The sequence below is a fragment of the Coccinella septempunctata genome, chromosome 1, assembly GCF_907165205.1.
Source record: "Coccinella septempunctata chromosome 1, icCocSept1.1, whole genome shotgun sequence".
Taxonomy (NCBI): Eukaryota; Metazoa; Arthropoda; class Insecta; order Coleoptera; family Coccinellidae; genus Coccinella; species Coccinella septempunctata.
In genome coordinates, this window is record NC_058189.1 from 20191958 (window position 1) to 20219209 (window position 27252).

At 40.5% G+C, this 27252-nt stretch overlaps 3 protein-coding genes across 3 annotated transcripts in view; 1 reads left to right on the plus strand and 2 right to left on the minus strand.

Annotated features, from left to right (window-relative positions):
• Positions 1-1609: 1609 nt before the first annotated feature.
• On the minus strand, positions 1610-2286 carry LOC123313119. Its single transcript, XM_044897844.1, has 2 exons — positions 2105-2286; positions 1610-1921 (listed from the first exon to the last, which is right to left on the minus strand). Exons 1-2 carry the CDS (start codon positions 2208-2210, stop codon positions 1725-1727), a joined length of 303 nt encoding a protein of 100 aa, XP_044753779.1. The 5' UTR covers positions 2211-2286; the 3' UTR covers positions 1610-1724.
• Positions 2287-6590: 4304 nt separating this feature from the next.
• On the plus strand, positions 6591-7670 carry LOC123310259 (serine/threonine-protein kinase pef1-like). Its single transcript, XM_044893748.1, has one exon. The coding sequence runs from the start codon at positions 6591-6593 to the stop codon at positions 7668-7670; it is 1080 nt and encodes a 359-aa protein (XP_044749683.1).
• An 11205-nt stretch (positions 7671-18875) lies between these two features.
• LOC123319320 (tRNA-dihydrouridine(16/17) synthase [NAD(P)(+)]-like) overlaps positions 18876-27252 on the minus strand; it is a 46664-nt gene continuing 38287 nt past the window's right edge. Inside the window, exons 6-7 of the mRNA XM_044906224.1 lie at positions 22631-22780; positions 18876-19072 (exon numbers count right to left, since the gene is read on the minus strand). Coding sequence (XP_044762159.1) covers positions 18926-19072; positions 22631-22780 — 297 coding nt within the window. The 3' untranslated portion in view covers positions 18876-18925. The remainder of the gene's footprint in view (positions 19073-22630; positions 22781-27252) is intronic.

Consider the following 27252-nt stretch of genomic DNA (forward strand, 5'->3'; position numbering starts at 1 on the left):
TTCATAAAGTGCTCGTGACCGGATAAGATTTCCCGAATGTATTTTCACTGATAGAATCACTCATATTTTATATCACACATATCTCCCTTTGACATGTGATTAGTTTCCGAAGTTGTGAATAAACGTTTACATAGTTCGATTTTGACTTCTTCGTTGTCGCTACTACCCTAGACAACACCGAGCTCTGTCTCTGGCTAGCAGCTACCCTGGTAGGTTTGCTATTCTTCCTATTGAAAAGAATAGCTGGCGCTCGAGATTAAGGCTTCTCCGAGAAACGCGCGTTACAAAATGGCGCCCGAGCAGGGACAGTGCAAAATCCAGTAGGAAACAACCGAGGTGAGAAACATTAACCGGACAGTGAGTGAATTCCCGAAACAGTGAGTAAAACCTAAGAACAGTGAGTAACTATTTCTTGAACCGAGAACTGTGAAAAATTAAACTTGATCTGTGTTTTATTACCTGCCATCCTGTATTGAACTGGTATACTGTGAATTGAATTGGACTATATTCTGAAAATTTTCCTATTGTTGAAACCTATTGGAAATTATTTAATTATTCCTTTTGCCGATTACTTTATTGAGTTATTGAAAACTGAACTGTTGTTGCGCCGTTATATCAGTGAAAATTATTTCCGATTTCTTATTATTTCTGATTTATTGAATTGAACTGTTTTAATTTCGTATTGAAGGTGAGTGAATTTCCGAACATTGAAAATTTATTGTCACAATTGGTAAAATTTAATAGGTTTTATTTACCTATCAGTTTAATAGTGAATCACCTATTACCCTATTGTTAACTTGTCTACCTGCTGTTATTTTCTTTTGACCTGTACTGTTGAAACTTACCAATTATTTCTGATTTTTCTGAAAACTGAAATTCGATTATTGCGATTTATTTTCTGGATATTGAACTTGAAAAAAACTATTTGGAAGTTAACCTGTGCGTTCTGGTGCGGTTCGAATTTCGGGAAATTTTCCGGACTATACGAAACGACTGACGAGTGTGTGCGGTATTTCGCGAATATTTTCGGACTTTAGTGGAACTGATTGAAATTTTTTTCGAGTAGCGTTGGACTTGTAAAATTTTTAGTGTGAAACATCGGGACTTAAATTATTTTAGTGCGCCGGGACTTGAACTTTTTTTTTTTCTGATACACCGGGACTTAGACTTTGTTTTTTTTTTTTGGGGGTTACACCGATACCCACTTCGAGCTTGAGTGAGTAAGTTAGCCAACGATTAACTCACCGGGTTGGACTTAGAACTTAAACAGAGTGTGAAAGACATACCGAGTGTGAAAGATTGGTGCGTTCTGAATCGGACTTCGTTGATAATAATATGTCGAACATGGATGTAAACCGGTTACTCAGTGATGAACTTACATACGAATTACAACTGAGAGGACAATCGATACCGGGTACTGTGATGACTAAACGGAGTCTACTACAACAAGTACTTCAGGCTAATGAACCTCTATTACCCCCAACATCATTGAACCCCGCCTCGGAGATTGAGATTTGCCAAAATAAACTCACCGATTTAGTGGAATCCCTTCAGAACTTCAATCATGAGAATGCGGCTAACGAATTTTCGCGAATTTACACCCGATTGATACACATACAAGGAAGGCTGGACTTTATTGTTACTGCAGACACAACACAGTTACAACTAGTTGGACAAATGAAGGCAACTACAGCTAAGGCGTTGGAGACACTAGAGGAGCTACGTCAGAGGAGTAATCGTGAACGGCCGCAACCATCTAACCGACATCGGAGGTCTCTCTTAGATGTGGAGGTGCCCAGTTCGCCTGGTGTGTCACCGATCCAACCGGAACGGATTTCAGGGCTCCGAGAGCCATCGCTTATCGACTTGGGAGATGGTGTCGATCCTCCTGTAGCGGTCGATGTCTCACATACTGGAACACCTGTAAGGAATCCAACATTAGAAGAAGTCATGAATGAGACAAGGCAGACATGTACAGCATTACTGCGACAGTTACCAGCGATACCTCTCACGCAGTCACAGGACTGTAGAACAACAACACCTGAGGGTCTGACACAGGGTAGATGGATTAATTCTACACGAAGGGTGTCTTTTCCACACTTACCTGCACCGTGGATAAGTCCTAACCGACCAATTGTCACTACACCTGCCAGATCAGAACCGGAGTCCCGATCAACAATACCGACTGTCCCTGTACACAAATGGAACATTTCCTTTGATGGCACTGGAAGTGTGACCGGATTCCTTGAGGAAGTGGAGAGGCTGGCTGAATCCCGTAAAGTGTCCCTGGAACAAGTTTTCGAATCAGTTTATGAATTACTACGGAAAGATGCAAGGGATTGGTTTATTCCCAGGAGAGGTACTTTCGAGGACTGGGAAGATTTTTCCAACCAACTGAAAGAAGCATTTCTGCCTGTCAACTATGAGGAGAATCTGTTGGAGGAAATAAAAAGACGAACACAAGGACCTGAAGAAAAGCTGCTTCTGTATGTTACTCGGATGCAGAACTTGTTCCAGAAGCTCACCTATACAAAACCATCCGAGGTGGAGCAGATCCGACTCATCCGACAAAGGTTGATTCCGCCCTTACAGCAGGCCTTGGCCTTCCAGGAGACCAAGACGTATGATGAACTTCTCCGTAAAGGAAAAGTTTTTGAACTCGTCCAATGGCAGATGAACCAGTACACCCGGCCACCCTCAAAACCAGGTTTCGTGGAGGAACCTCACCTGACGTACACTCCCCGTCAACTGAACCGATATCAGGCGAGTTTTTCTGTGGATACCGGAGAACAGGTTCATCAAACAACTGATCACAGGGAATCAGCCCCGCCGACGCCGGCCGGCCAGACACGACTTTCTCCGCCGGGGGAAAGCCGTCCAAAGCCGCTCTTATCCGGAGAATCAATAGTCCGGCAACAGGAATCACACCGTCCAACTTCTGGAAACAGGTCCGAAGGTAGATCCGGAAATTCAACACCGCCACCCCGCCGTCGAGCCGAAAATAGCCACGCTGACCGGACCCAATCATCATCAGGGAGGAGAGTGTCCTTCCAGACACAGTGTTTCCGATGTGGTGGATATGGCCACATGCGTCGAGAATGTCGCAGGCCACCGAAAATCTTCTGTTCCCGATGTCAGAGGGAGAACATTCTATCACGAGACTGCCCGTGTTCGGAAAACTAAAGGGGAGATTGGAGACGGAGTCGACCACATCTCCCGGAATCTTGACTCCACTGACACCGACCACCTGTAATGATAACCGACCGTTAATAGAGGTCAAAATAGCCGGCGAACACTTCCGAGCACTGATAGATACAGGAGCGACCAGGAGTTTTTGCAGTCAGGCCGTATCCGATCATTGTGAAAGTAAGGGAATCACAGGACAAACAATGCACAACAGTTTTGCAGTAATAGCGAACGGAAAAACCACCGTCACGCCGAAACTGTACACCACCACCGTGCAAATTTCCGACTACACACTGCCTGATTTGAAATTCTTACTGGTACCAAGCTTACCGGTAGACATTATTCTGGGGATGGATGTTCTGTCGACTTTCAAGTTTTCCGTAAATCTCAGTACCGCCGAGTGCTTCCTGGAAGGCCGACGGATCTCGAAACCGATGACTCCCGTCGAAACCACCGCAGAAGTTCACACCGCCGAAGAACACCTATTGGAACTGACAGAATCTCAGAAACAAGAACTGGAGGCATTTCTGACCGAGGAATTAAAGAAGTTCGAAGACCTGTATGGTACAACCGACCTGATTGAACACAAGATCAAACTGAAACCGGGCACCGAACCGATCAAACAACGGTACCGACCCCTAAATCCGAAAATGCAGGAGATCTTCAATCAGGAAGTGGACCGTATGTTGGCTGAGGGAGTGATTGAACCCTCCAAGTCACCGTGGAGTTCACCTGTTGTATTGGTCAAGAAGAAAGACGGAAAGTACCGTTTCTGCATCGACTTCCGTGCTGTTAACCAGGTGTCTGTGAAAGATGCATACCCTTTGCCGTACATTTCTGGGATTCTGGACAAGCTCCGAAAAGCGAAGTACATCTCCACACTGGACCTGAAACAAGGATACTGGCAGATACCATTAGCAAAGGAGAGCCGTCCGATTACTGCATTTACCGTCCCCGGAAGAGGTCTGTTCCAATTCACCGTGATGCCGTTCGGTTTACATGCAAGCCCAGCCACCTTCCAGAGGTTCCTAGACACCGTCATTGGCCCAGAAATGGAACCGGAGGCGTTCGCTTACCTGGACGATATAGTTGTCCTGGGGGAAACTTTCGAGGAGCACCTGGAGAACTTGAGAGAAGTATTCCGACGGTTGAGAGAAGCTAATCTTCGTCTCAACCCCGACAAGTGTGACTTTGTGCGAAAATCCCTAAAATACCTTGGACATGTCGTCACCTCCGATGGCATCTGTACCGATCCCGACAAAGTGTCTTCGATAGTGTCTTTACCAATACCGAAAACCGTCCGAGAACTGCGTCGATTTCTTGGAGTTGCCAGCTGGTACCGTCGTTTCATAGAGAACTTCTCTGATTTAGTTTCTCCGTTGACTCGATTATTGCAGAAGAAACACCGTTGGAAATGGGGAGAAGACCAGCAGAAGGCCTTCGAGCTTCTGAAACAAAAACTCACAGAATCTCCGATACTGGCTTGTCCAGACTTCACCCAACCGTTCGTTCTGCAAACTGACGCCAGTGACATGGGCCTTGGAGGTGCCCTAACACAAGTGATCGATGGAGAAGAGAGAGTAATCGCCTATGTGAGCCGAACACTAAACCCCGCAGAGAAAAATTACTCAGTGTCAGAAAAGGAATGTCTCGCCATAGTATTTTCCATAGAGAAACTGCGACCGTACCTAGAAGGATTCCATTTCACAGTAATTTCCGATCACATGAGTCTGAAATGGCTAAACTCCATCAAGTCGCCGTCCGGAAGAATTGCTCGATGGGCCGTTTTCCTTCAGCAATTCGACTTCGAAGTCCAGTACCGTAAAGGATCGATGAACAAAGTAGGCGACAGCCTGTCCCGAAACCCGTTGCCGTCCCTAGATTCCGTATGTTTGTCCGAGATAGAAACAACCCAGTGCAAATGGTACAACAAAAAGTTACAGGAGGTGGAAAAAGACCCAGCAAATTTTCCTGACTACGCCGTTGAAAATGGAAAACTGTTGCGACATTTCTGGGACTCATCCGACTTCACAGAAGATGGAACCGGCCAACCCTGGAAACTCTGTGTACCATCCGAACAGCGAGCAGAAGTACTGCAGGAAAACCACGACTCAGAACTAGCAGGTCACATGGGGATTGCTAAGACGATTGCACGGATAGCCAGAAATTATTACTGGCCAGGGATGTTTAGAGACATTGCGAAATACGTGAGGAACTGCACATCGTGCCAAAAGTACAAAGTTTCGCAACAGAAAACCCCTGGTAAGATGCAACCACACCGAATGGCGGATGCGCCGTTCAAAGAAGTATCCACAGACATTGTAGGACCATTGCCACGGTCAAAGAAGGGAAACTCCTACATCGTGGTAATGCAAGACCGGTTCACAAAGTGGGTAGAGTGTCGTCCGTTGCGGAAAGCCACCGCCAAAACTGTTTATTCGGCCCTCTACGAACAAGTCATCCTGAAATACGGTTGCCCAAAACTAGTAATATCCGACAATGGAGTACAATTTGACAGCAGACTATTCAAGAACAGTCTCCGAGAGCTGAATATCGCTCACCGTTTCACACCACCGTATACTCCTCAGTGCAACCCTGTAGAAAGAGCTAACCGTACCCTAAAGACCATGATAGCACAGTTTTGTGAAGCCGATCAACGAACCTGGGATGAAAAGATAGGAGAGTTAACGTTTGCCATCAATACCGCTAAACAGGAGTCTACTGGATTTACACCGGCATTTTTAAATTATGGAAGGGAACTAGAAGTCCCGAGGGCGATTTATTCGACAAACCCCCACAATGAAGGAATGAACGGAGAATCCAACCGTACAGAAGAAGAAAATAGAGACATGACTTACCGTACTCAACAGATCAAACATCTCCAGGAGGCTTATGAGTTCGTCCGTACTAAACTGTACCGTGCTTTCCAGCAACAGGCTCACCACTACAATCTTCGACGAAGAGAAATCCGATACCATGTGGGAGATAAAGTTCTACGCCGGGACCGTCCTTTATCCTCTGCCGTTGACAGTTTTGCCGCCAAGTTGGCTCCGAAGTTTTCCGGACCGTTTACCGTCGTTAAAGTTGTTTCACCTGTCGTCTATGACCTGAAAGATACAGAGGATAGAAAAATCACTAACATACACATTAAAGATTTAAAACCATTTCATGCATAATAATATTATTGACATGATCCGTTAACCGTTCTAAAAGGAGGAAATCCGTTATTTTTTTTTTTTTGTTACCGAATATATATTATTTTTCCGTCACCGAATATATATATGTATATATTTTTTCCGTTACCGATTAAATTATTATTTTCCGTTTACCTGTTGATCTGAATAACTGTAGTTGCTCGGCCAACCAGAACCAGTGTTCCGTAAGACAAAAGGTGTCTAGTTAACATGTTTCAGATGGAACATTTACACCTGGGGGAGATCTTGGGAGAAGGCAGCTTTGGGCGTGTCTATAGAGGCCAACGACACGGCCAAGCAGTGGCGGTGAAAAGGACTATGTTGACTCACCACGCCATCCAGGAAGTCGACATACTCAGGTCCCTAGAACATACAAATATAATACCCCTGCAAGAGGCCATCATAGAGGGAGACTACCTTTTTATGGTAATGCCTCTGTGCGACGAGGACCTAAATGCCTTCCTGCGTCGAGAAGGGCCGAGGAACCAGCCGTCTCGGTTCTTCCGCGTGATGCGGCAGTTAGCAGCAGCCGTGACGGAGTGTCATCGTCGGCAAATAGTACACCGAGACATCAAGCCAGCCAACATCTTACGCCGCCGGTGCCGATTCCTGCTAGCAGATTTTGGGTTGGCCGAAACACTCACCACCGCCCAACCCCTGCTTACCGAGCCAGCAGGAACCATGGTGTACTGGGCACCGGAACAGCGCAGGCTAGAGTCGTATGACACGTCCGTCGACCTGTGGGCGTTGGGGTTAGTGGCCGTAGAGGTGGCGACCGGCCTACCGTGCCGTCAGGGTGAGGAGGAACAGCATTGGGCCTCATCCCTGGACGACAAATACCGTGCGGAGATGGAGCGGTTGAGATTCCCCGTCCGATGGTATATCGAAGGTTTGCTCCAGGATAACCCGTCCCACCGGAGACCTGCTGCACAGTGGGAGTGGCCTGGAACCGATACCGTCCTGTTAGTTGAAACCGTAGCTCAGCCACCCCCACTGATACCGGTGTCCACACTGAGACCAGCACCGCTTCCACCAATTGCTCCGTTAACGCCACCACCCCAACTGTCTCCCGTCCCACAGGAACCGCCAGCACCAGGGAAGACACTGATTTTGCCGTCAAGAATAGCATCCAAAATCCAGGCTCAACCGAACCCCCGTCTGTGGTCACCCAGTCTTCGGACTGAGGTCATCGCCCTGATACCAACCACCGTCAAGGGCAAACGCCGGCTCCGGCTGAAGCTCAGGTTTCCCTCCGGCACTACCCACCGTCTCTGGGTGCCAGTGGATTGAAACCGTAAGAATTATCTTCCTGAAAAAAAAAAAAAAAAAAAAAAAAAAAAGAGAAATTTGCGCCAGTCAAACCGTGTGTTCACCGTATAGAAATGAAAATACCAGGTAATAATGATCTTACCTCTTTTCAGAATACCGTCTGACGGCAACATGAGCGACTCAGACTTTCTGGAACGACTGGACGAGGAGCTGGGTCTTGTCGAGCCATTAAAAGACCAGGAACCGGAATCTCCTCCCCGTCCTGTGCCGTTGCCGTTGGGGGCACTCAAAGCATTTGGTCGCCCCAAACCAAACACCTCTTCCGCTGTCACTGACCGTTCCACATCATCACCCAGGAAGCAGGAACTACAACAGGCGGCTGTTCCGACTCAGAGACAGAATGCAATGGAGATAGACATTCCAGCTGAAAAGAGAAATAAGCAAGATAAACGTTATTTCATAAACAAGGGGAAGATTGCCAAACAACCGGATAATCGTCAACATGACAGCCATCGACATAACAACCGTCCAGATAACCGTCAAATAACAACCAAGATTCCAGCCAGAGTACGTACAGTTGGCACAATGGGGCCCAATGTCTACTTAGAACTTCGCCCTAATATGTGTTGGAGATGTGGCCAAGGGGAGCACAGTCGAGCACACTGCACCGGTACCCCGATTCTCTTCTGCAGCAGTTGCGGCCTGCTAGGTATATTAACCAGAAATTGTACTTGTCAGTCTCATCACCGTCAACGCGAGGCTGCCGTCCAATGTGATATCCCCAGCGCATCCACCCAATCCGAACCGCCCCGGAAGAAATCGAACAAGTTCCGTATGCCAACCAGTAGGGAGTTAGCCCTCCGTGCCTGTCCAAGATGTCGAGAACTCCGTGAGGCCAAGGACAATAGCAAGGAGAATTCACGTACAACTGAAGCCCGTCACTAACTTAGTTATAACCGATTACACCGTAACAATTCCGTTCAAATTCCGTACAGGCACCACCGTTGACCGAAATACCGTATCTACAGATTTTCATCCGTTCAACATGCAATTATAAATCAAACCTGTTAAAACTGTCCGAAAAATCTGTTATTTATGTAAGGAATACCAATAAAGGATACTGTTTCACCTTACAACTGAGTATATCCGTCTATTAATCCAATAGATCTAACCAATTTCTGTCCTGAACCGAATCGAAATTATTGTACCGTCAATTTAACACTGTTTACCTGAAGAAAGCACCGTCTACCTGAAAGCAGAATACAGAGAAAAACCGTTCCAAGAAGAAAAGTTGACCACGAAGAACGATGAAGATTGGAGAGTTTATTGTTAGAGATTACCCACCTGCAAGTCTCATACCGGATCCGAAAGTCTCAGCGTCCGTGCAGCCGGGTCACACCAGTCCATTGAGCCCCCACGTCGAGCTGTTGGAGGCTTTCCACCTGTTGCAGCTCCCACGATTCCTGGGTAACCTACAAAACCACGATGGAATTCAAACACCCGCCAAACACAGTTAAATTAGGTACTCACCGGAGGGATGAAACATGGCACGTTTCCGACCAGCGATAAAGATGGATTTCCACATGGAGAAGGTATAATAATTGAACATCCACGCACGGAACGCTGAACAAAATTCTTTGGCAAGATGGCGGAGACCTGCGCCGAAATGACTGACGCTGACGTTTCTGCGTGCGCATTGGAACTACCCTTTTCCAACCATAGAGAGGAATAAGTACTTGATTGAATTGTAAACTGGTCACGAGTATATCAGTGGCGCGCGCGAAAGTAAGGTACTAGGGGTAGATAGAGTCGTGAAATTAAGCTCACTATTTCATCGTAAGTTAATTTCTTCCGAGGTGGAGGTGGTGTAATGAACCCCAGTTTTCTGAGGAAAATTGGAGTTCATCTTAGTGCATTTTTTCGTTTTAAATTTCCGTCTTTGAAAATATTTTAATTCTCGAATATTCCGTACGTTCATTCCGACAGGCAGAGTAAATGTAAAAAACCGCTTATCTGTATTTTACGTCGTTTTTCTTACATGCCGCTGAAGATTTCGACGTTTTTCATCTGTTGATATGCGATAAACCGGAGCTGACGACGTTTTTCAGTCTTGTCGCATTCTGGAATTTTCAGATTTTTACCGTGAGAGGGGATATGCCTATAAAAGCAAATTTTTCCCCCGCGACGGTCACTTTTCGACTTTTCGACTTTTCGACTGTTACTTCAGTTCGTCGGCTCACTTTTGAATTTTACTTCAGTGCTTTCCTTTCGCTTGAGTATTATTTCGCTTTCTAACGTGGTTTCTAACTTCTAGTATAAATTCAGTTGATTTTCCGTAGTACTTTCGCCGTTGAGAATAATCATTTTGTGTTATTTGCATCAGTGCTTAGAATTAATTTTTTTAGTTTTTCTTTTTTTAAATCCTTTGAGTTTCGAGTGCTTGAAACAAAGGAGGTAGGTCCCCGTCTGTACCGTTCAGTTTCTTTGTTAGACCTACGCCGTTACTTCTTTAACTTTGACACTGCTGTACTGTATCGTTTCCTGTTGTATTTTATCGTTCTTTACCCTGTTTCGCGAGTCTGACTTTTCCCTTCGCTATCAGTCATGGCGTGTTAACCCTTGGGGTACTGAAGGGAAAGTTCCGTCAACCCCCCTGTCCGCGTCATAAGTGTTAAATCCGAAATCTCTTCTTTTCTGTCAGTCATGGCGTGTTAACCCTTGGGGCAGAGAATAAGAGATACCGCAAGTAGTCAGTGAAATCCCGTAGTTGCGCTAAAAATAGACATTTTCTTCGCTGTCAGTCATGGCGTGTTAACCCTTGGGGCAGCGAATAAAAGTCTCGAACAGATCCGCCCTTATTGTGTTTCATTCCCGGAGAAATACAACTACACACCGATACCGTATAGCAAGTCCTTAGCATTCGTCAGTTCTGGTTGGCGCATTTTTATTGAACCGTTAATTTTTCACTACACCCGGTATAAATTTCATAAAGTGCTCGTGACCGGATAAGATTTCCCGAATGTATTTTCACTGATAGAATCACTCATATTTTATATCACACATATCTCCCTTTGACATGTGATTAGTTTCCGAAGTTGTGAATAAACGTTTACATAGTTCGATTTTGACTTCTTCGTTGTCGCTACTACCCTAGACAACACCGAGCTCTGTCTCTGGCTAGCAGCTACCCTGGTAGGTTTGCTATTCTTCCTATTGAAAAGAATAGCTGGCGCTCGAGATTAAGGCTTCTCCGAGAAACGCGCGTTACAGTCTTTATTGTTTCTTTAGTATCTGAATATTCTACTTTCGCTAAAAATTCTGGAAATATACAGCTAATGCTTGCACCTGTATCAATTAAAAAATTCAATTCATTCTTGTCATATTTCACTGAAACATAATTCAAAGCATTCAAATTGTAACTAACATGACTGTTGGTCACGAAAAAACTTATCTGCTTCGGTATTTTGTTCTGTACAAGAGTTTGTGCCATTATCGTCAAAATATGCTCTCTGCTGTTTCGAGTGCCCTTTGTTGTTGTTTTTCGAATGATTGGTGAACTTGCGACCGCGACCTTGTCCGTAATTATTTTTCGCTGAATCGAAATTATGCTTGTTAGGATTCTCCTTGCGGTCACGACCTCGATGTGAATGGTCAGAATTTCCTTTCCGATTAAAATCATTACGATTTCGATTGAAATTTTTCACATGGAATACTTTCTGGCTAGATGTTTGAGATGAAATTTTTACAAGTTCCTCTTCCTAAGCTGATGCTACAGCATTTTTGAGGTTGTTAAAATTTCTTGCCTTTATGATAGTTCTGATTTCCGTATTTCGTAATCCATTGGAGAATGCGCCTAGAGCAATTTTTTCATTCACTTTGGCTGAAACAGTTAATGCTTCTGGTGCATTATCTGCTTGAGCGATCGTTAAATCGAGAGACAACTGTTCAACTAGTTTGGCATAATCTTCTATTGTCTCATTCTCTTGTTTCAGATTGTGGAGTTGAGTTGATAAAGCTGTTAGTGACTTTTTAGTTATGAGGGTTTTTTTCATATCTAGCACCAAATCTTCAACTTTCTGATACTCTTTTCGTAACCTTAATTTAGCATTTGTAGTCAATTTGATTTTTAGAACATAATTGTTCAGAGACTTTTTAACTTGATCATCGAGCATATCGGTATATAACTCTATGGCATCAATTAATTGCAATACGGACTCTTCTTCATTAGTCATAGCTGGCAAAAAAGAGGATGCTGTCCTCAAATCAAATTTTTCCATCATTGTTGATTTTTCTGAATGCTGTTTATCTTCAATTAATTTAGATCTTTCTTAAAGCAATTGTCTAGATTCTGACAGTGACCTTTCTATGATTGCTTGGTGAGGACTCAATGCTTTGAGAAAATTTGGTTCCGACTTGACAGTTTCATTCAACTTGTTGAATTCATATTCTAACTAACTGGACTAGTTCATTGAGATCGACTCTATCGGCCCGTTCCCTACGTTCTCGCGGCTCCTTTCTGATATTTTCGAGGAATTTTTGGGACAACCCACTTAACTCGGCAAATAGTTCATCAAACCCCATGGACAATAAGACATAACAAGGAAAAAATTCTTACGGTTTATCTTTCCTTTACACTAAATCTTGGTGGCTTCTCCTGACCTCGAGTTGTACCTTCTTTTCAATAGCTTTCTTGACTTTCCAATACAAATATAGGATGGCCCCAATACATACTAGAATGAAAGCGACTCTCCCTAGGATTTCCTAGGTGTTCCGGTCTTGGCCTCAATTGATGAAGTGGCTGCACTATTTAAAGTTTGGGCAATGATTACCTCTTCTTGTTTGGATTGTCCCGATCCCATCTTGGCTTGGCGGTAGAACTATGAACACTCAGTCAAAACCATATGAACCTCTAACTGCATAGGACTGGCAGGATCGCCATATGTGATGTACCCAGCTAGGGTAGGTTCGGCCAATCATATATGCAGTGGAGGGATGACGAATAATATTCGGCAGACTCATCAAAGGGTGTTTATTTCTTAAGACATGTTGAACGGATCACAGATTATAACTCAGATTCAGATCGAATCGACAATTGTATGATGTAATTCAATAATGAATGAATACAGACACTGAATGGAATCCCTTAGCCAAATTTAAACTGATTCTATGAAGCAGAGCAGTTGACGCTTGCAAGGTCGGGCCAACTCTTTTAGCTATTTCGTTACCTATACCAGTGAGGTATCTATTCATATTTTCGGCTGTTACACTTCATCTGATGAAATTGAGTTATTTTTCTTATGTGTTTGCTGTGTTATCAGCTTCCGCATGGTCTGTAGTTTATTTTCAGCTTCTTCTATTCGTTTGGAATTTTTTGTCCTAACAGATTGGGTTAAACTGATTCTATGAAGCAGATCAGTTGACGCTTGCAAGGTCGGACCAACGCTTTTAGCTATTTCATTACCTATACCAGTGAGGTATCTATTCATATTTTCGGCTGTTATAGCTTCATCTGATGAAATTGAGTTATTTTTCTTATGTGTTTGCTGTGTTATCAGCTTCCGCTTGGTCTGTAGTTTATTTTCAGCTTCTTCTATTCGTTTGGAATTTTTTGTCCCAACAGATTGGGTTATCGCCATATTCTTCAATATATTGCAGAGTTCTCTTCTATTTTCATCAAGCCTAACATCAGCAATGATCTTCGCAGGTTCAATTTGTTTCGTACAGCTCACAGTTCTTTATTCTCAATTTTTTTTTCACGAAAAGGAAAACAGAATAGTTGCATCAGTCTTTCATGGAATTTACGATATTGAGCCTCTGCGTCCTTGTCATACACACGTGTCCAATCTTCTGCACTATTCCTCCGCACAAAGAGATCAGTATTTTTCTCATTGATCTCTCTGATCGTTCTGAAGTTAAGTCACCCAAGCGGAGTTAGTAAGAAGGCGCATGAAATGGACAACGCCCATGAATGAAACTATTGTGCGCATATATAACTCCATCACGGGACTAGGGCAGAACACGAACAACTATAGGAAAAGGCTCCATGAGGAATTCTGCAACGCCTACCCAAATCTCATTGTCACTGTATTACGGGTGGCAGACAAGTACCGCGTAATTCTGAGAAATGAACTAATACCAATGGCCCGAATCGACGCAATTAAACAAGAACTTCAGCGTCCGCTAGCAATAGAGAGCAACACCGCCACCTCTGATGAAATCCACAAGACTGGGCGAGAACAGCCAGAAGAAATTGACGCTGGAAGTCCATCTTGCAACCCAAGTGAGCCCGAACACCAGGACGATAGGGAAGAGCTCCACCGACAAGTTGACTCTGAGATGAGGAGATACTTTGCCGAACTGGAAGGAACAGATCCCTCTTCATCGAACAGCACCTCCCCGACTCAATACATCCAAGAAACTGTCACTCATAATCAACATCTTGAATAAGGACGTTTTACCTGAGTACCTACAGAATGGAAGTTCATTGGAATATCTGCATCTAGTTTTTGACTGTGCAGCGCTAACGACGGCTAAAACCATAGGGGCAAAAATTCGCCGAACGAACAACGATGGTCCAAAATCACACAAATTACATGTGTCACCATGGCAGAAACGTCTTCAACACAAAACAACAAGAAGAGACATTGGACGACTGACGGAGTACTTGAACGGGAATCGCGGAAGAAAGGTTGTGAAAGCTGCCAAAGAAAGTTACAGCTCACCACTGCCTCGACACTCTGAAGCAAAAGTTAAGTCTGTATGCAGAACGCCTGAGGAGATATAAAAGCAATTATAGCCGGAAAAGAGACAATAATTCATTAGAAAAGTCGGAAGAAACTTTCTACCGGTCACTCACATAGTCTGATGGAGAAAATGGAAAGTTACCACCAAAGGAGGCCATTGAATAATTCTGGACCGAACAATTATCAACGAAATCTCAGTTCAATGGAGATACCGGATGGATTGAAGATGAAAAGTCTGAAGCTATAAAATATGAACCGATGCAACATGACATGATCACAATTGAAGAAGTAAAATCAGCTATCAGGGGACTACACAACTGGAAAACACCTGGGCCTGATGGATTACAGAACTTCTGGATCAAGAAATTTTGGATCATGCATGACAAATTGACCTCCGCAATAAATGATGTCATTGGAAATCCTGAAAGAATGCCAATATTCCTTACACATGGCACAACCTACCTGTTACCTAAAGACCAAAGGAATACAGAAGACCCATCCAAATACCGACCAATCACATGTCTTCCAACGATGTACAAATTAATCACATCGTGCATTTCAAACCGAATTCACAACCATTGCGAAAGGAATAACATCATCGCCATGCAACAGAAAGGATGCACCAAGTACAGCCGAGGGTGCAAAGAACAGCTGATAATTGATTCGGTTATCTGCAATCAAGCGTTCTCCAAGCAAAGGAATCTTTTCGCTGCGTACATAGACTACAAGAAAGCATTCGATTCCATACCTCACGAATGGCTCTTGACTATCTTGAACATTTACAAGGTGGATCCCAATATTGTTAAGTTCCTGAAATACGCCATGTCAACCTGGCGTACTAGTCTTCAATTGAAAACAGGAGATGGCTCCATTACAACAGGGCCTATTCCAATAAGACGCAGAATTTTCCAAGGAGATTCGCTGAGCGCTCTGTGATTCTGCATGGCTCTGAATCCCTTGTCTCATCGATTGAATTCTACGGACTACGGATTTGCCATCAAAAGCGGCAGTATAACTATGATGAAACTGAATCATCTCCTTTACATGGACGATTTGAAACTCTTCGCATCTACCAAAAAACAAATGCAACTGATGCTGAAAATGGTGGAAGGATTCTCGGAAGACATTAAAATAAAGTTTGGACTAGAAAAATGTCGACTGCTGAACATAACGAGAGGGAAAATAGAAAATGATACGTTCAAACTCAAGGAAGGTGCAGAAATTGAAGCATCAAAGGAAGGAGACAAATACAAGTATCTGGGCATAAAACAGGCAAGAAAAATCAATCAGAGCCAGATGAAGAAAGAATTAACGGAAGAGTTCACCCGAAGATTGAGAAGGATAATGAGAACTGGCCTTAACAACAAGAATCTGATAAGAGCGATTCATACCTACGCTTTCTCGGCTCTGAGCTACTCATTCGGTATCATCTCTTGGACCACCACCGATTTAGCAGCCTTACAGAGAAAAATAAGAACGATGCTGACTAAACACAATAAACATCACCCCAAAAGCTCAATAGAACGGACCGAGCTGTTACATCTTGGGGGTAGAGGAATTCTTGATTTGTCCAACCGTATGTCCCAGGAAATTGAAGGACTTTGAAAATATTTCCTGAGCAAGGATGTTCCATTAGAACTCCATCAAATAGTTTGTGTTGCTGATAGTTCTACACCGTTAAAGCTACAGCAGGACCACTTGGAAACCGTCGAACACTCTGCAGAAAGTAAAATGCAGAAACTGATTGGCAAACCTTTGCATGGAAGGCACCAGAACGAGGTCAACCATGAATACGTCGACATATCTGCGTCGAACTACTGGTTGACTTCCGGAAGGTTGTTTCCTGAGACAGAGGGCTTCATGCTCGCCATCCAAGATTAGGTAATTCCAACAAGAAATTACATGAAATATATCGCCAAGGATGCCTCAGTGGCGGACGATAGCTGTCGTTATGACTGTGCGACACATAAAACTATCCAGCACATCACCGGGGGATGTCAGAACTTCGCGGGCACGGAGTACAAAAATAGACATGATGCTGTTGCCAAGATTCTTCACCAAGAATTGGCACTAAAACACCAACTTCTAACTTAGAAAAAGGTTCCTTATTACAATTACCATCCAGATGCTGTGTTGGAAAATGAACATCACAAGCTCTACTGGGATCGCACGGTTCTCACAGACCGGAAAATAACCCACAATAGACCAGACCTCATATTGCTCAATAAATGAGGACACAGCACTATTCATCGACGTGGTAATTCCAAATAATAACAATCTTCTAGATAGGCACACTGAAAAAATTTCAAAATACAGAGATCTCGAAGAACAAACCAGAAGCCAGTGGAAGATGAAAGATATCAAGACCATCCCTATTGTCATTTCATCTACAAGCCTGATACCGAAGAAACTACTAGAGAACTTGAGGAAACTTCAGTTGGACGAAAATATTTATAAAGTCATGCAGAAGGCGGTACTGCTCGGAACGGCGAGAACTGTAAGCAAGTACATGGGGAATGCAGAGGAACACCGTCTGCTCCGACAGGAAGTGCGGGTGAAGCAGGAATCCAACCTACAGCAGGGAGCCGAGGAGCGACCCAACCCGACCGTGGTGGTCGAGTCCGAAAATCTGGAAAGGGCTCCAACAGAGCTTAATCCTTTTGATATCTGAGATATCTGGGATAAGTGAATTTTCCTCTGGAGAGGAGTGTGAAAGCCGCAAAACTAAAGTCATAATAAAATCAAAAACGATTCGGTGATTTTCGCCAAATATTTCTAGTGATTATACGATTAACATGGTGTGCTAACAACTTGCTCCTATTTCTGTTACAAGGCTCCTGAATAACGTCGAAATAACAGCCATAACGAAATTTTTGGGCATATGGCTCACTTCAGAATTGAGATGATGGGACCAACAAATAACTGGCCTCAACAAACGATTAGCTACGGTTTACTCACTGAACGTACTAAGAAATTTTTAGACTTAAATGTCTTGAAGACTATATATAATGCTAACTTTTATTCCTTATTATCATAAAGCATCCTCTTCTGGGGAAAAAGTGCTAATGTTCAGAGTAAATTCGTGACCCAAAAGCTAGCCTTGAGGACAATGGATTTGGCTATAGACAGAGCTGCTGGTGAGCCTTTCGACAAAACACCCACATTATTTCATTCAATACAAAAATTCTAATAACACTGGAAGGATGTACCCATACCTCTACTCAAGGCATTCCTTAGCGTCAGATATATGTGTATGAAACTCCATAATGCACTACCTAGAGAGTTTAGCCATATCAACTAGAGAACCGGTTTCAAGAAAGAAATACTTCAGTTACTGATCACATGCGATCCATATAATATGAATGAATTCTATGGCTACTGTAAAAATTATAAATAGCTATCCTCAAAGTAAGACCTAATATTCATGATATTTCTTTGACATTTTTTTCATTTCACAATTTAATATGTACTTATATTTTTATTCGGAAATATATATACTATCTATCGATCTATCTATCTAACACCAGCTGCTGAACTACAAATTGGAAGTCGTATATTTTATGAGGAAGTACGTTGACCCCTTCATTAACAATGAACATCAGCGATCGAACGAGAATAGCATAGTGAGTAGTAATAGTAGTAGTAGTAATAGTAGTAATAGTAATAGTGATTGAATTTGCAAGATAAGTCTATCGACTTATTTCATAACTCAATCGAGTTGCTTGGAGAAAACACCACTGGTCCTTCGGACTAGTGATGGATATGGACAATTTGACAGTTTGATTCTGTCGAATATTTAATTTTCGATCTCTCACTTTGTTGGTGAAAGAGTCTAATGAAAAGGTCAAAATTTTATATTCTAGAGTCAAATGGTCAAATTGCTAGATCAATCATAATTTAAAGACAGCTGGTGTTTTCGAAATAAAACGACCTGTATTTGGCTTATGATTGGTCAGATATTGCGAAAATTATGCTTGGAGTGGAATAGTCAAAACTATTTCTGGACATAAACATAAATCCATTCCTTCAGATGCTCCACAAAACTAATGTGAGATGTGTCAGAGTTTTCTCTTTAACGATGATTAAAATACTCCATTTGATGACACAAAATTCGAGAAAATATTATAGCAATCGTTTATAATAATTTCTATATTTTTTTTGAGTATACATAAAAATTGGAGCCTACGTTACCTAGGCCTATGCATATCATTAATCTGAAACGTCAAATAGTCATACTTGGTCGTCCAATATGGCCATTTTCGTAGTATCGTTGTCCTTGGTCAAGTAACAAAACTCTACTTCCTTTTATTCTATATTTAAATGTTGTTAGGCTTGAATAGATACCCAGAGTTTAAATGTACGGGACTATCCTCATAGGAGTCGATGTTCCAATTCCCATACTAGTGATCGAAAAGTGCTGACATTTTTTCAGTAACGCATATAGTTTTGAAGATTTTTTTTGTGGATATTATTGAAACAAAAGTTATGCATAAAATAATTTATTTAGGTTTTGTTCTATATATTTATTTTCCTTCATTGATCACTTTTCGTCGATGCATAATACTTTGCCATATTACGTCTCGTTCTCACTAAAATTCTATGTCCATTACAATCCATGTTTTCCAAAAAGCATTTGTCTCTGCAGCACTTTTTACACAGCTGATAATTACATTTGGAACCCTGAAAAGAAATATTGTTGATGAAGATCTAGAAGATTATAAAAATGCTATAAAAATGTACACAAATATATAAATTCAAAAAGAGTGAAGAAAATAATAATAAAAAGATCAAAAAATGGGAGATCCGTATCTCACAGTTAATAAGAAAACAATTGAATTTTGTTATTTCGGACAATGCTAATACTTTCTATTGAGAAGACTAAGAAAGCAAGGGAAACTTCCCTGGCATTTGAATATCAATTGGTTCATTGATATTAATGGTTGGGGTAAAATTCGACTTTAATGGCAAGTGAAATTACTTTCTTCATTGGAAGAATCAATTTTTTTCTCATTTAGGGTTTTGAAACAATTTTTGCGAACATTTGGATATTCACCCCCATCCCCTACACTCGAAGATGATGCAAAGTATTGAAGCGTAGTTCGAAAGCTTCTCTCATCCTTCATCTCTTGTTATGTTCAAAAAATGAAGACAGACTCGTATCAATTCTCGAACTATTTTTCCTATGGTGTTCAAAGCGGAGAAAAACCACCTCAGAAATCATCCCAACCCTAATAGCACAAAATTAATTCAATGCTGAAAGTGGCATTTCTATATTCTCACTCACTTTGATCAATTCAATATTAAGTGTTGAAGAGGGCCAATTTTTTCTCAATTTTTAGAATCCAATATTTTTATTCCTAGTTTTGATGCAATTTTTCAGAACAATACACCCCCCCCCTACCCTCCGTAAATGATTCGAAGGGTTGAGAAGTAGTCCAAAACCTTTTATTATACATCTTCCTATGTTGAAAAAATGAAGGCAATCTACACTGCGCAAAAAAATTAACGCACATTATGGAAATCTCAAATTTATTCTACAACTGAAGGTGTTCTCAATGATAATTATTTTTATCAGAATTATGCATGCATACGTTATCCACTTTCAACGGTTTTCTTCAATACAGATGTTTTTTCCCAGCAGGAATATAAAAAGATGATATTATCAGATTTTGAATGTATTGGCTCCACTCTAAAATCAGTTGTTCTCGATCAATTCTAGTGATCAATAGTTTTTCTTCGTTTGATTTTTTACACTCGATCGCTATGCAACGCGAAACACGCAATTTGACCCAAGAGGAATGTGCCCAAGCGGTAGTTTTGCGAGAAGAAGGGTGGACATACATAAGAATTGCAGAAAGGTTTGGAGTTTCCCATACAAGTGTGTCCAGAATATTGCAGCGATTCAGGGAGACAGGTATGAATGTCCGAACACCAGGACAGGGTAGACCACGGGTAACAACTGCCATTCAAGAACGTTACTTGAGAGTTTCTTCGTTGAGACAACGGTTTGCAACCGCTCGCCTCCTTCAAATTCAGCTTGAGTAAACTCATGAGGTGCAAATTAGCACTCAGACAATAAGAAATCGCCTCAGAGAATATGATTTAAGGCCTCGTGTCGCGGCAAGAGGCTCAGCTCTTACCCCAGCCCATCGAAGGGCGCGTTTGGATTTTGCGAGAGAGCATATCCATTGGGAAGAGGCCGATTGGGAAAGAGTTCTCTTCACTCTACCATTGTGATCGACGTTCCCTTGTATACAGACGTCCACATGAAAGATATGCTCAGTGCAATTTCCTGAATACTACTGGTTTCGGGGGAGGATCGATTATGGTATGGGGTGGAATATCTTTAACTGCTCGCACAGACCTAGTGGTCGTTGATAATGGAGCTATGAATGCTGATAAGTATATAAGGAACATTCTTGAAGAGCATGTAGTGCCATTTGCCCCATACATTGGTGAAAATTTCATTTTCATGGACGATAATGCCAGACCCCATCGTGCGTGCATCGTTCAGGAGTACCTTGAAGAGGTTGAAGTCTCTCGAATGGAATGGCCAGCAAGAAGTCAAGATCTCAATCCGATTGAGCAGGTTTGGGACAACCTCAATAGAAGGCTGAGAAGTTCAGAAAATCATCCAGCTACTCTTAATGACTTAGGAATCCAACTCGGAGAAATCTGGGAAGGATTAGATCAGAACATTTTCAGATCACTCATTTTGAGTATGAACCGTGGTTGCCGAGCTGTAATTAACGCAAGGGGTGGAAATACCAAGTATTAGATGACTTATCAGCATTTCAGTATTTTGAAAATGAGAAATGAACATTTCTCTTCTTTCACATAAGATTCGGTGAAATCCTGAATTTTTCTTCCATTTAATGTGTCTTGTTTCGTTCAAAACCTTCCCGAGAGAACATAAAAAATAAGTTATAAAGTCGATATAGAGTTAACTTTCATTAAAATTGAGATTTTCACAATATGCGTTAATTTTTTGCGCAGTGTATTTCGCTGAAGAGTCGAACGAACAAACATCCCGAAATTCACATTTTTATGCTTTCAGTCAAGCAATAAATCGTAACGCGTAAAGAGAAAGTGATCTTCCCTTCGCGAAAACATTGCTCAACATGAGCTGAGCGGTTACAAACTCGGAAATCATGAAATGGAAACGTTCCATATACAGTGAAGCGGTCCAACAATTTTCTAGAAATATATGTTAAGTCCCTATAATATTTGGAATATCGAATAATTTTCAGTTATTCCTAAATTCAGCGTTATTTTTACACATATCCGTATGGAAATTTTGACAGTGTTTGGAATATTGAATAATTTTCAGTTATTCCTAAATTTCAGTGTTATTTTTGCACATATCCCTATGGAAATTTTGACAGTGTTTAAATTGAATCGCCGATGTAACCCCGCCGCTATTTTTATTTAAATATGTTGAAAAAGTTCGAAATTTTTTTAATGGAAGAGCCATTCATTAGGACAAAGAAGAAGCGAGGTGACAGCAAGACATTCTTCAACTTGTTTAAAAAACAAATTCATGCCTTTACTTGAAAATTTACAAGCGTACACTGTGAACTACTGAATGCCTATTTGGAATAGAGATTCTCGCCTAAAAGAGAAAAGATTTGAAGCGATTTGAAGTATTCGTTCACATCGAATTAGATGAGTTTAGGTGATACTTTCGACGCCAGGGAATGCGCTAAAGGTTTGAGCCTGTGAACCGACTTTTCAAAATCAAATGCATATCAGTTTACTAGGTAAAGCAAATACTCAGAAACACCTGAACGCTGGCATATTGGTCTATCCGATGTTTGCTTTCAAGAATTATAGAAACAATAAAATTTGTGGTGTTTTTGAGCTCACGTTTCTGGGTCATGACCAAGGCGGAAATTCCAAAAATCCGGGTAGTTTTGAACGCTCCTTAATTATACGGCAGAAATAGACTAAACCGTGAACATACTGACTTATGGCAGATGAAGCAACTGACGTTTCCTCGAAGTTACAAACCGTTTTTATATTCCGATTTATAAAGGATTGCAAACCATTTGAACAACGTTTCAGAAGCGACCTAAATACTTCTTAGCCACCTAAGTATGAAGGACGTGGATTAGTGCATGGCAAATTTGCCTTATGGAAAAATATTGCTGAAACTATGAATTTCGCCACTCCTGGGCCTACTAGAATTAATAGAAGAATTTAAAAAGAATGAAATCAGTATAATTAACGCTTACTCACCATTGGGTTAACACAGTTGCTACACTTAAAGAATGACTTTTCACAAATTGCTTGCTTCTCAGGTCGCCTGCTTATTCGCCTCAATTTCTTCATCTTTTTTCTACTTATTGGATTACCATCAGCATCTTGATAAACCCTCTTGTGAGAATCCTATAATTCAAATTGAAATGCAGTTACAAAAAGTTTTTAGCATCAAAACGAACACTATAGTTTTGAAAACCTTCAAATAACTATATGCCATTTAAGATTATTCAGGAGCTAACTATCCTGCAAAGACTGTTGATCGTGCAACCACCAATACCCCTTCCAAATAAGAATGCTGATGGAAACATGCGGCTGGACTGTTTTATGATATACATAGGTAGCGATAAATCCGCGACGATATGACTGATTGTAATAATTGGCAGACTCGTTCTCCTTGCTTTATATTAATGTTATATTTAAATGAATTAAAAAGACTAACAATTAAAATTTGCTTTCTGTTAGTTCAATATCGATATGGCTCTAGATAGACTAATAATTGAATTGAGGATAGATAGCCCGCTTCGAAAACATGAGAACAAGCTTAACTGTCATCTGTTTTTCCGGTACAGATACTAATTTGGGACAAAACTGAATTGAGAAGGAATCTATAGGGCACATATTAACTTTTCTTGTTAATCGAGACAAACATTTTTAAGAAGTTCCAAAGGAAAATCAGAAAAATATTCGAATTATTTCATAACGTGGATATGAATCCTTGAAATGAGAGCTAAAATGTATCTTCATTCGATTTTCGGTCCTATTATTCACGACTATCTTGAACCTGCGGTTTCGCTCGCGTAATATTTCATTATAAAACGCCAGTAAAGATATAATTAGATTAATACAAGAAAGATAATGAACAACAGGTAATCAAATAACCTATCTGCGAAAACTTAAAAGAAAAATTAATCCGAAAAGATATAATAATCAATAATCAACAACAATGATCAAAATAGAAAATTAATAAGCATGTAACGAAAACCTTCACGATGAAGAAAACTGAATACAAACTTCAATTATCGAAAGATTCGCGCACCATTCCTGAAAAAAAACCTGTTAAATTCTTTCGATTCAGCTACGACCTACGACGTTAACCCAATCCTAGTCCAAATAGAAATGATCATAATATATTATATCGTCACGTGACACTGCGATCCCCGGTAGATTTCATTATTTCATTTCTTCAAGCTGTCATATCTCGCGAAATATAAGTGAGAAAACTATGGTATGTATAAGGAGTACTTTCCATCAGGAATTTATTGTCGGTAGATGATACCGGGAGAATCATTTTTGCCTCATGACATATTCAAACAGTTTCTTTTACCCTAATAAGAAAAAACTTGTTTTTTTTTAATGAAACTTTGTTGGGAGTCAAACTTGAGACTTTGAGGTATTACCCTCATCCGTGGAATGTAAATTGAAACTAATCCACGGATATTAATTTTCGTTACCAAGCAACAGAATTTGACAGTGCATTCAAATTTCACTGAATATTATTATTTTGCAAGTTCCTTGAAACAATTTGAATTTGAGCAGAAATTTTATGATGGAGAAATATTATATGGTTGATTGCTTGAGGCACATAATGAAGCGAACTCCTCACAGATGAATGTGAAGGGAGTTTGCGGCTGTTACTTCAGAAATAATCCAGATAATTATGGATTTGCATTATTGCAGAAATTTTTACGAATAAATTCATATTTCACAAACCCAACATGAAAACACATTAGTAGAAAAATTTAATTACAGGGTGGGCTTTTTAAAACGAAACAGACGAGATAACGGGCGGAATGAATTTATTTCAAAAAAATACTCGGACACGTCGATTTTTATTTCGAGGGGGACAACATTTAAGGTGAAATTCACAACTACATCGCTTCAACCCTTAGTGTTAGAACAACAAGCCCTAAATTTTTAATGAGGAAGATGGGGTAAATTTCACCTCATTTAGAAGGTCTTTTCATCCTGAGTTCAGCATATTGGTTTTTTCTTCATTCGATTCATTGATTCTTGAAATATTGACATTTGAATTTGAAACAACTATGGTATTGTCGTCAAGCAAGCTGTCTGAATCGAGCGAATTTATTCATTTATTTTGTAGATTTGATGAATTTATTCATTTATTTTGTAGATTTGATGAAACTCCATAACTGCCATACACCAGACATCAAAATAATGTTCATTTCTCCCATCAACAATGAAAAATAAAGAAATAATTTCAATTCTTTCTGTCAAAGAATAAACCATTTTCACCTTAATTGTTGAAGAAACTAAGAACCAATAATAATTATTTCGTTGTCTAATGTTGACAATTAACGGTTACCATCGTAACCACAGAATGAATTAGTCAAATAATTGATGATTTCACATACATGGTTAGCGGAATGACTGGTACTGTACGAAATTCAAAATTGAATATCTCGAAAACGAATGAATTAAATGAGAAAAAAATTAATACGAATTCAGCATAAAAAGGCCTTTCAAATGGGGTATCACTCACCCTATCTTTCTCATTCAAAATTTAGGGGTTGGTGTTCTAACACTAAGGGTTGAATAGGTTTTGAGCGTCGCAAGGACCACTTTTTGCATAATATCATTTCTTTTTTATTCTACCAGTGGCGTCCGTACTGCAGCGAGACTGAATATTTTCAGATTAAAAAATGATACGCCACTGGTTTTTCCGACAATAAAAATTACTATTTAAATCCTTATTTAATATGGAGCAAATTCGGTCTCTTGACTTTTTGCTGTACGAGGCACCGTTTCCGGTTAAAAAAATAAAACACATTCTCATGCATGAAGAAATCGCCAAAATTTGATATGGTAGGTGCATAATAATAATACTATTTTTGCTATATCAAATTTTGGCGATTTCTTCATGCATGAGAATGTGTTTCATTTTTTTAACCGGAAACGGTGCCTCGTACAGCAAAAAGTCAAGAGACCGAATTTGCTCCAAATTAAATAGAGATTCAAATAGTAATTTTTATTGTCGGAAAAACCAGTGCCGTATTATTTCTTTATCTGAAAATATTCAGTCTTGCTGCAGTACGGACGCCACTGGTAGAATAAAAAAGAAATGATATTATGCAAAAAGTGCTCCTTGACGCTCAAAACCTATTTCCCAAATTTCATAAAAATATTTCAGACAGTGTGAGAGTTATTAATAAAAAAAATTTTTTTTTCTATAATTTTAACACCCCGTATCTCGGAGAGGAAACATTTCTCGACATATGTTTATATGACAAACTAGGGCTTATTTTTGATGTAGAATACCTGGTTAAAAAATTTCTTGGTTACGATCTGGACCACCTTGTATAGTATTCTAGGATTAATATGAGCTAAAATCGCTATCCTTAAGCACAAACTTGCCATGTGTTTGAAAAAAATAGTTCGAAAATTGGCAATTTTAGGTGTTTACATAAAATTCCAATTATTTTGGAAACGGTACATTTTCGCTGAATTAATGTTGGTGTCATGCGATAGCATTTAGTCTATTCTATCGTAGTGTGACGTTTGATTCACTAGTTTTGGGACACCCTGTATATGAATTGATCAAATCAAATCAAATTTGATCTGTTTCGTGTAATGGATATATTTAAATTTTTCAAAAATATTGTTCCTTACTCTTGCGGAAAGTGTCATACCCGAACAGAAGAATCAGCACATATTGCTTGTTTATCTCTACTACCGGAAAAGTCGAAAAAAAGGTATGAAGCAGCAGATAAATCCTTTAAGAATTGGTGCCAAAGCAAGACGGCTACCGCAGTCCAAGAAGCTTTATTTTTGGCGTATTTCCACGAGAAAAGTGCTATTGAAGTCCCCATCAAACTTATGGTGTGAATATTCGATGTTGAAGTACACCCTTTTTAGAGAGGAAAATATAGATATGTCCAAGTATCCAAAACTTCGAGCATTTTTCAAGAGAAAAAATGATGGTTATAGACCATTTATTGATGAAGGTCGTAATGGTAAAGGGAGTTGCTGGGGCGTGCCGTTGTAATGAACTCTGTGAAACGAAAATGGACAATATTAAAAGAAGTCATAATTGTGACCATTCCCGACTCCAAAAATGGAATGTCACGTCATTGACAAAAATTAACGAAACTAAGGTTTGTCATTTCAAAATAATTCAAAAGTGCAGGGTGGGCAGAATTCGTTGTCTACTGAAGGGATCTCGAGAACTATAGCAGCTAGAAGAAAACGGATGACACATTCTCGAGCTCTTTTTTCCTGATTATTACAAACCTGAAAACAGATCCAACCTAACGGTCTTAGATTTTGAGTTATGAAGGAAAATTAAGAAATTGTCATTTTCAATGAAGCTGAATAACTCGCTTGTTTGAACCCGTATTCGAAATACGTTGTCACATTCTACAGGCACTTTTTTATGAGGAATTCGAATATGATATTAATAAATTTTTCGATTCAGTCATTTTAGAGGTACGACAGGGATTTCTGATTTTTCAAATGTAAACTATAGTTGAAAGTTCTTTCATCTTGCTGCAATTTTTTTGCTGATTTCAAATATGTTGCTATTCACATGAATGTTACACGAGAAAAAAATTCAATACTTTTTCCTGCTTTTCGATTCTGTG